The 9,869-nt window shown below is 49.5% G+C and overlaps 1 protein-coding gene across 1 annotated transcript; it reads right to left on the bottom strand.

Annotated features, from left to right (window-relative positions):
- Window positions 1-1,787: 1,787 nt before the first annotated feature.
- On the bottom strand, window positions 1,788-7,615 carry HHEX (hematopoietically expressed homeobox). The gene is made up of 4 exons (XM_022569336.3): window positions 7,172-7,615; window positions 4,876-5,054; window positions 4,628-4,678; window positions 1,788-2,906 (listed from the first exon to the last, which is right to left on the bottom strand). The coding sequence occupies exons 1-4, from the start codon at window positions 7,533-7,535 to the stop codon at window positions 2,694-2,696; spliced, it is 807 nt and encodes a 268-aa protein (XP_022425044.1). The 5' UTR covers window positions 7,536-7,615; the 3' UTR covers window positions 1,788-2,693.
- Window positions 7,616-9,869: the final 2,254 nt, after the last annotated feature.

Raw genomic sequence — 9,869 nt, 5'->3', positions numbered from 1 at the left:
CATGCATGCCACAACTAAGAAGTCCGCTTGCCACATTTAAAAAAAGATCCTGCACACCGCAAGGAAGATCCCGCGTGCCGCAACTAAGACCCAGTGCAGCCAAAATAAATAAATAAAATAAATAATAAATAAATAAATGTTTCTTAAAAAGGAGTCCCCTGTTCATTATTTTAAAAAATAGAATTATCTGAAAGTAGCAATATAGCAAGTTTGATGGAAAAAATTATTAAAATAAATAAATAATAAATAAATAAAATTCACAGGTAATTCCAGGGGCCTTCTTGGAATCTAAGGAGGCAGGGTGTGACAACCCCCTAAGTGCAACGACTTTTTCACCCTCTTCATCTGAGTGCTCATGTCTGGGAAGCCACAGCCCTGGTCAAGCCAGGCCGGGGGCAGAGGCATTCCTTCACAGGACCTCAGCCCAGAGGCACCCAACTCCACAATAACTAGAGGCCTCCATGGAGGCCCAGGCTAGAGGAAGGGATTTCTTTTTTTTTTTTTTCATTTTTATTGGAGTGTAGGTGATTTACGACGCTGTGTTAGTTTCAGGTGTACAGCAAAGTGAATCAGTTATACATATACACATATCCATTCTTTTTTAGATTCTTTCCCATATAGGCCATTACAGAGTATTGAGTAGAGTTCCCTGTACTACACAGGAGGTCCTTATTAGTTACCTATTTTATATATAGTAGCGTGTATATGTCAATCCCAATCTGAGGAAGAGATTTCTGGACTCCCCCCTCCCAGATCTGGCTCATTGTTTCCTGGAATGTCAGGAACCTGACGGCCCCAAGTAGGCAAGCAGCTGGGCTGGCAATACCCCGCCGGTCAGAAACCTCAGCCCACCCTTCCTCTCAGCTCCACACCCACCCCCAGCTCAGCACTTCATTCCTCCCCAGCTCACAATACCTCTTCCTCAGCCCTGCTCCCTCCCCTCAGCCAGGAACCCTGCGCCCACCTCCCCTCGTCCTCCTCAACGCTGCCACCCTCCTGTTCCCACACTGGCAGGAACTGTCGGCAGGAGGGGAGCAGGTGAGGGAGTGAGGGGTGAACGCGGGTCCCACCTGCTTTTTCCACACAAGGAGCACCTTAGAGCCCCAGACCAGCAGCTTGGGCAACACCTGGGCACTTGTTAGAAGTGTAAATTCCCTGGCCCACCCCAGACCTACCCAAATCAGAAACTCGGGGGATGGGGAGGGCAATGAGTTCCAACAAGCTCTGCCGGTGATTCTGAAGCTCGCTGAAGAGGGAGAACCGCTGTCCTGGCACAAAGTACTCCCCTCCCCCTAAGCGGACCCCCAACCCGGGCTCGGCAGCCAAAGGATGACGCAGTGTTGACTCACGCGGGTCAAGGACAGCGGCCCGGGCTGCCCGGCCAGCCAAGGTGAATCGATGGCGTTCGGCGGCCCCCGCGCTCCGCCGCGGCGCAGCTGCTCTTCCCTTCCCGCCGCCTGGCGCGCCCGGGGCTCGGGGTCTGCTGGCGGGAGCCACCTCCGCTGCTCCAGACACACACACACCACTCCCCGTCCCCCGCCAACCCCCAGCAAACTCCCGGGTAAAGGCTCACATCTACCTTTCAGGTGCCAGCCCCAGAACCGCGCCCCCAGGACGCCAGGAGCCACGAGCCGCAGGAGCGCCGGCGAGACGCACCGCCAGACGCTCCTGCGCCGGACCCCACGCCCCAGCCCCGGCCCCAGCGTCCAGCACCGCGCCAGTCACCCCAGGCGCTGGAAGAAAAGGTGTGGGTTTGTTTTAATCGAAGAATGAGAGGTCCAAAGAGGTCAGTCATCCCACCGGCGGATTTATTTTATATACAAGTTACTCATTTAAAAAAAACAAACAAACCATTTTGGCCATGTCTTTTTTACAGTGAACAATTATATATACACACATTATAAACACTGTTTAATATAAAACACAATATCTACAATCTACTTACATTTAATTAATCTGCTACTTCTAGTTCATCTGTGATTAATTTTAGTCACTGATGAGTCAGTTTCTCTGCTTGAACTGGACTGTACTATCCCCTTAACACCTTGGTCAAACAGGTTCTAAGTGACAGTGCAAAACAAGCATTTAAGATTATCAACTTATATTGATTATATATCTCTCTGACGAAAAGAACACATACATCCCAGAGACAAGAGCTCTGAGATGGTTTTGGATTTAAGGCAGCAGTGTAAGAATGTAACAAAAAAGTAAGGAATGTTTCCTTTAAAATATTACAAGGCTGCCTGAATTGTGGGCCCCCTTTCCAAGGCATACCTCTGGATTTGGGATGTCCCTTTACTTTTCCATTAAGTGGGATGTAGAAACAGGTTATAGAAAAATCATTCAAGAAATTCCTATTAAAATCTTTAAAGTTATAACTTAAAAATTTAACAAAATGTTCAAAATTACTTTTTATAAATAGAAAAAACAAGTTACTTTTTTAAAAGGGGGTGAATTTAATCAGTGAAGAGTCCCTTTATCATACAATCTAAAATCAGTTCATAAACTGTTTAAGTCAAAATTAAGGTTTCAATGTGTTTGTTATTTAGCCAATGCACCACACATTTCAGGTTTCCAGAATACCCAAAATTGATTCCCTTTCTCATATAGTTTTCCGGTTCATCTATGGAGATTTTCTGTAGCAAATGTTATTCCAAAGCTCAGTTTTCTGAACATGCCAATGTCAGTGGTCATCATCCAGCATTAAAATAGCCTTTATCACCCTCGATGTCCACTTCCTGATCAGAATCCTCTGAAATCTCTGATTCAAGGTCTTCCTGGGAGACAGGGGAGGGCGAACATTGAGAGCTATCCAAAGCACCTTTATTCTGTTCACTGTCTTGCCTCTGGTCGCAGGAATTGTCCAAACTTTCCAGTTCTTCTTTTTTATTGTTTTGAGGGTTCTCCTGAATGAAGAGGATGAAAATGGAGATTGGTGGGATCATGAGATATGAAGAAGTGAGAGACATAAATCAAATGTCTTTTCATCTTCTACCATCTTTTTAATTTTTAGTTTATCAACTGCTTTCAGGTATAATATTTTTATTCAGAAAATACATACTTGTGCTTCTTTCTCACTTTGGAAGAAATAAAATTCCTGTCATATTCAGAGAAAGATTATACTCTTGCCAGATAAGAACAACCAATCACAAATATAAATGTAAATGTGTTATGCCAAATGAAGGCTTAACTCCAGCCCAGACCCATGGTCTCAAGGTTCTTAAAAGTTTAGGGAGAAAAAGAAATTAGATCACTACAGATACACACTCTCTTTATTCTTCAAATATTTAAACATTGCCAATTAACAAAGTCTTCAGACATTTAAAAAATATGAATGCTAAATAGTGAATTAAGGATAACGTTTCAAAATTATTAGATTGAATCCTTTTTTATGCATTTTCTGGAGTAAGTTCACAAACATATACACACATAAATATGTGTAGCAAGTTACACAATCATGGCAAAGAAAAAATGCAGAACTGGAAGAATGTTGCTAACTGGAAAGAGAGACAAATATAATTTACTTAAAATCTGGAGGAAATTTCTGGAAAATATTCCCATATTACATAGGAACCACTGTTTTTAAAGTCCCTGGTAAACTACCTTTGACCAAGAACCAAATAAGTTAGTAAATTTTTAATCCTGTTTTTGTCTAAAATGCACATAGACACTGTGAGGAAATATTATGATATACTGCTAAGGTTTTTTTTTCTAAAGCAAGACTATAGAATAATAGATTTACCAAGCTTACAACTACGTAACAAGTCACAAGATCAGATATTGAGAGGGAATCTGAAATTTATCGCTGAATTTTAAAATGCACGCTGCTTTCAATTTCCTCACTCATTATTGTTTCAAAAATATCTCATTTATTATAAACCGCATATAGACTGGCAAATGAAAAATTCAGCATTTGTCAGATAACTTTGGAGAAGACATCCAGATTAGGACATCAAAAACAAATCTTTAGCTTTAAGTCAACAGAGCTTCTTTAAAAACTGAATTAGCCTTTACTTTTTATCACATATTGCATAACAAGGTCATTGGAAGAAAGACTGTTAGAAAGTTTAAGCTGCCTTTCAAACAGGCTTGGATATTCTCTTACTGTTTTTATATTCAGTTTAAGAGCTAGAATTAGAGGGAAAATAATTTTTTAACACTTTGATATTTAATTCTTCTAAAAAACAGTGCAAACAAGACTTAAAAGTGTTTATTTCCTTATATTTACCCTTGAGCTCTGCCTAGTTTTATTGTGGCTGTGTAAATAAAAGAAACAATTTTCTCCCAAAGATAACTGCTTAAGTCATTTACTGTCAATTACTTTATCTTTCCTGCGTTAATTAGATAAACAACATATGGGGTTTATAAAACAATTAGCTGGGAGTTTTACTAGCCAGTGTGTGAAAACCCAAGCATAATTGATATAGGAACCGCATTAGGTGCTTTTAGCATTACTGCCGCCTGAACAACTCATCCTGAATTTCAGCAGGACTATTTGCCTTTTTAATCAAGGTGAAGAGGTTAAATAGTCCCTCAAATGACTTTTGCATACAACCTGTAACAGGCCTCGCATTGAGATAACATGATAAAAATATTTATTTCCATAGAAACAGAGCCATGTCAATACCTGTTTTAGTCTTCTCCATTTAGCGCGTCGATTCTGAAACCAGGTTTTGACCTACAGGAAAGACAGAAAGAAAACTTGCCAGGAGCCCAGAATCCCGAGGGACCTGGGGAGGAGGGGAGAAGCCGTTCAGGAGCTGCTGAGCCAAACAGCGATCCAGGCGCGCCAAAGCTCCCGGTGGCTCCACTGTCTCCCTTTTGCCCCGCGACCCACGCCCCAGGAGCCTGCCTGCGCCCCGCGAGCGAGCTCACCTGCCTCTCGCTAAGCTGCAGCATCTTGGCCAGACGCTTCCTCTCGGGCGGGGAGAGGTATTTCTGGGTCTCAAACTTCTTCTCCAGCTCGATGGTCTGGTCGTTGGAGAACCTCACCTGGCCGCCTTTCCTTTTATGCAGAGGCCTCTGCAGGAAAGGGCTCCAGAGCAGGGGTTTGCCTGCGGGCAAAAGCGACGGTTAGTGAGGGCCGCTTCTTAGTGAGGGCCCTGAAGCGGCGTGGCCCAACCCTGGCCCTGCCTGCACTGGGGATGACAAAGACTGGGAGGGGACGCTACGGGACACTCAAGCAGACACATTCACATATACCCCCTGAGACGTGGACCCAACACGCTCCCACCAATACACATCATACCCACAGACACAGGAACATCCAAAGTCACACATCTACACGGCATGTGCACAAAGATCACACGTGTATGCTCAAAGACACACACCACCATCACACCCATGGCTAGATACAATCATTTTGATCCCCAAAAGAACACCGACTCTAGGTTGAGCTTAAAATACCATGACCCTCTTTAATCAGTCGCTCTCAAAATTTATACACAACTTTTTTAGTCTAGAGGGCCTGCAGAGAGGTCCTCTCCCTTGGTGAACCGCACTTTCCAAATATCCGTTAGGTTGGGGAAGAGTGGGTCTGTCACACTAGCCAAGGCGTTGCTGCCAGTGTCCAGCGGCCTGGCTACAACGGAAGCCCTCCGGCCCAAGAGCAAGCTTCAGGGCGCGTGGAGCTTCCCATCCTGGCTGGAGGGCGCCGGGCCTCCTCTGATTTCACACCCGGCCGGTGGGGGCGGCCAGTTAGAGCCACCCCGTGGGCTATGGCAACATTTCCGTCAATGTGTTTCCTGTTGGTCTATCTCGAAAAACCCTTTGCTTCCTCCTGCACAGTCCCAGCAGTAACCCAAGGAAACCCAGGGCGCGCTCTGTGAAAACGTTTGCCCCCAGGCCCGGCCTGGCTGAGGGTCCCCCTCCGGCCCAGAAGGCAAACAGAGCCGCACCGGGCCTGCGCCATCAAACCCTCAAGAATGGAATCAAAAACACAATAACTTAAAAAAAAAAAAGAACTAAAATATAATCCCCCCCAAATCTCTCTAGCGATGAGAAAGGAAGGTGGAGAACTGAGTGAGGGACCACACCATAATACTGATGACATTAAAATGTCAATTAATTAATATGTTAGTTGTCTCCAGGGTGCCTGCAGAAGCTGCCAATAACAGAGTAGATTTTAAAACCCTGGTGGCCCAAGGCAAGGAGCCCCGTTTTATTTAGCCGGGGGCACCAAGGGCCACCCGGAGTGCAGATCACGGGTGGCTTATTTCTTAGGCCACTCACTGAGGGGACAAGTCCCGCAAACTCTATACGGCCAACGTGTCCGCGCTGCCCTTCCTATTCCAAAGACGTGTGGGTCAGTCCGTCCGTCTGTCCGTGGGTCTGCAGGCCTGCGCTAAATGCTTTGAAAGTTGGCAATGTTGTTTTTTCGAGATTTTGCTTACGTCAGGATTCAGACTGGGGCAAAACAGCCTCAAAAAAAAAAAAAAAAAAAGGGAAGCAACTGGTTATTTTAGCTGCCATAAAGTCACATCCCACACAGAGGAAATGAACAATATCAGAAAAACGGATCCCGGCTATCAGAAGTCGAGTGTTTCCTGAATTTGTCTGTATTGAGGATGTCGATAAAATAATCAGCAGCGTGCACTACTCCGGGGGAAGGGTCTGCTTCATGCAGCCAGGAAAACACTTAACAGCTTCTGAAACCAGATTTACTCCTATCGAGAACTCAAGATTTCCTGTATGAACGGAAAGGGTCAGGCTCTTTCACTGCACAAGCTTGTTGAACCAGGTCCAGCCCCGTAACCACCCCGGCCCGGCAGCTATCCCTGCCCCGCGGGGGCGGCCCGGGGCGCTTTGGCTCTCCCTTCCCAGTCCCTCCAGCTAAGGGAGCCCACCCGGGCGACACGCGACCCCAGGACTCCTCCAGCTGCCGGCCCCAGCGGCAGTGCCCGAGGTCCGGCCCGGGCCCGCGCGCCCCGACGCCTGCAAGGTGCAGGAAAACCAATCTGAGTCATGGTGCGGGCAGACTGGGCTGCCCGCCGCCGGGGCCCGCGCCTGCCGTCCCCCGCGCGCGCCCGACAGCCGCTTTTCAATCGCTTTTGCCACAACTTTCTGTTGCCTCCCCTCCGCCCCCGCCGCCTCCTGGGCGCTGCCACCTGCCGGGTGGCGCCTTTCTCGCCGCCGCCCGGGCTCGGCCCCGCCATGACCCCGGCCGCCTTACCCAGGGGGTCGTGGCGGAGCAGGGCGTGCGTGTAGTCGTTCACCGACCGCGGGAAGGGGTACAGAGGGCCCCCGAAGCCGCCGGGTCCGTAGGCGGCGGCCAGCGCGGCGGCGGAGTGGTGCGATAAGGCGGGGTGGATCGGCGTGGGCTCGTATACCGGGGTCCGGTAGGAGGACACGAGGCTGGTGAAGGAGGAGTTGGGGGACGGCAGCGTGGGCGTGGGGGTGGGCGCGGCGGGCCCGCGACCCAGGATGTCCTCGATGTAGAAGGGCGTCGGGTGCGCTGGCTGCAGCAGCGGCGTGGGCGCGTACAGCGGCACCCCCAAGGCGCCCGCTGCCGCCGGTCCGGGGTGCGGGTACTGCATGGCTCCGCCGCGCTCCGGGCCCTCGGAGAGCTGCCGCCCGCGCCGCGGCGCTACATTTATCCGCGCTCCGCGCTCCCGGCTATAGGCTCTGCCGACTGCGGGGTGGGGCCGCGCTCTCTGGCCCCTTCCTGCCGCTGGGCCCTGCGGCCAATGGCGCGGAGCCCCCGGAGCCGTCTCCCGCCCCCACCCTTGGCCCGCCCCCGCCGGCCGAGGTCCCCGCCCCTGGGACGCGCTTGCTCCCAGGCTCTTAGGACCCTAAGCCCGGCTGTACCCTCGCCGCCGATGCTCGGGGCTCCAGGCACCCTGCCCCGGGACTCCCTCGAAGGAAGCCCAGGGCCGCGTCCGTCAGGCGAGGCGCGAGGCAAGCAGCTGCCTGGAAGGCGGCCTCAAGCGGCCCTAGCCCCGGCGGCGAGGCATCTCCGCCGAAACTCGGGGGCACTGGTCCAGGCCCGGGACCGGGGAGGCGGTAGCCGGCCCAGGCAAGGGGCGACTGGACTCGGGGCCCGCAGGTCGGGCCGCGCCTTCGCAGGCCTGAGAGCACCCTCCGTGGTCAGCGCGCTCCCTGGAGTAACGGTAGCATTGGCTGTTGCCCTGGGCGTCTCGGGAGTGCTCGTAGCGGGAGAGAGTGCCCTGGGTTCCTGGGGCAACTCCAAGGAGAGAGATCCACGGCCCTTGCCTGCGTCCCAGCGTGGTAAGGACGATTAGACTTAAGGTGCTGCGGACTCTTGCTCTCTAGCCCGTTTCATCTGTGGGCTCCGGGACTCAGCCACTTCCCCGGGGACGCTGGCAGAAGTCCCTTCGGGCAGGAATCAAGGGAAGGCCTGGATCCTACGGCGCCAGGCAGAAGCTGTGCAGTCTTCTCTGACCCAGTGGGGGCTGCTCCCTGTCCCCTATCCCCGGGTCCTGGGGGATCGCAGCTGCGCGCAGCCCCGCTTTCCCTTTTTGCACGTGTTTGCTATTGAAGCTGTGACGCGCTACCCGGTGTGGCCTCAGCTCTGTGCGGCTCCACTCGCCTACGGGGCAAGGGGGCATTTTCTTGATTGACGCCCTCCTGCGGCCGTCACACCTCGCGGTGAGCGGTTTCTGCCAAGGTCCTCCATTAATCGTGGAAATGAAAAAACTTCCCGGCTTTTTCTATTGAGAATTTTAATTTACATCTTGGGATTATTTCTCCGACTGCAGTGGGAAGGCAGTAGGAAGAGTGGGCTGGAAGCCGGATGGCCTGAGTTCAAGTTTCAGTCCGCACTTTTTTTGTTGAGCAACTACTGTGTGCCAGCAGTGAACAGAACAGATGTAGTTCCTGTCCTCGCAGTGGCAGGAAACAAATTTTAATACATTGACTTATATATGTGCTAGGAAGGAGAAGTACGTGATAACCTGAAACCTTGTAACAAGCGGACACCACGTAGTTGGGTGAGGGAGTTGTGTTAAGGAAGAGAAAGTGTTCCCCAAGGAAGTGATGTTTGAAAAATGAGTAGGTGTCTAGGAGCCTAGAGAGGAACTAACATTTCAAGTCCAGGGAATAACATGTGAGTGTCCTCAATACAACTTTTCAAGTCACCCTCCCTGAGCTTTTCTCATCTGAAACAATTAGGGCTTAACCTAAAGGTTTCTGACCTTTTTGGGTTGAGCTCATAGGCGTCTTTCAAAATCTGACGATGTTTCAGTTAAAACGTTGGGAGAAGGTAAGAATATTTGTGCCTTTATTATACGAACTATCTCTGGAAGGATACACAAAAACCTAATAACATTGGCTGTCTGTGAAGGGAGAGGTGGAGATGGAGGGAGAATGTACTGTACAATTTGTGACTCTTTGGAGAATTGGACTGTGTGGATGTGTGACCTATTCATCGTGTAAGTAGGTCCTTGAAGCCGTGGCTGATTCTAGGTCTGGGGCAGGACATGTACAAGGTGAGCTCCAGGTATCTTGTGCCAGAAACCACAGACAGAAAACAGGAACCGGCTTGAAGGGTTTTCCATTGGCCAAATTTGGGGTAATTTAAGCATCAAAACTGTGGATTAGAAGAGTTCATAGTATTACTGTTCATAGTGATACTCAGAGAGAGAAAGGGATGGTAGATGGTAAGGCTGGAAGAATGCTAGCTAACAAATGTAGAAACCTTGATAAAATCAGAAAATGTATTAATTCATTCAAAAATCATCCAAAACCATCAAGTGAAACATTGTTGAGGATGAGGATTTTCACAAGGTCTCATAGTATCACCCCAATTGATTGGATTCTGGATTTTTTTTAAGCTCTAAAAGGCATTTAGGGGGATAATAGGGAAGAATTGAATAGGGATTGTATGTTAGATGACATTATTATATTAATGT

This window comes from Delphinapterus leucas, chromosome 16, assembly GCF_059928025.1.
Source record: "Delphinapterus leucas isolate spDelLeu-1000000601 "Yukka" chromosome 16, BTC_Dleu_Yukka2, whole genome shotgun sequence".
Lineage (NCBI taxonomy): Eukaryota > Metazoa > Chordata > Mammalia > Artiodactyla > Monodontidae > Delphinapterus > Delphinapterus leucas.
Note: the sequence above shows the minus strand (reverse complement) of the source record. Positions and strands in the feature narration are given on the sequence as shown.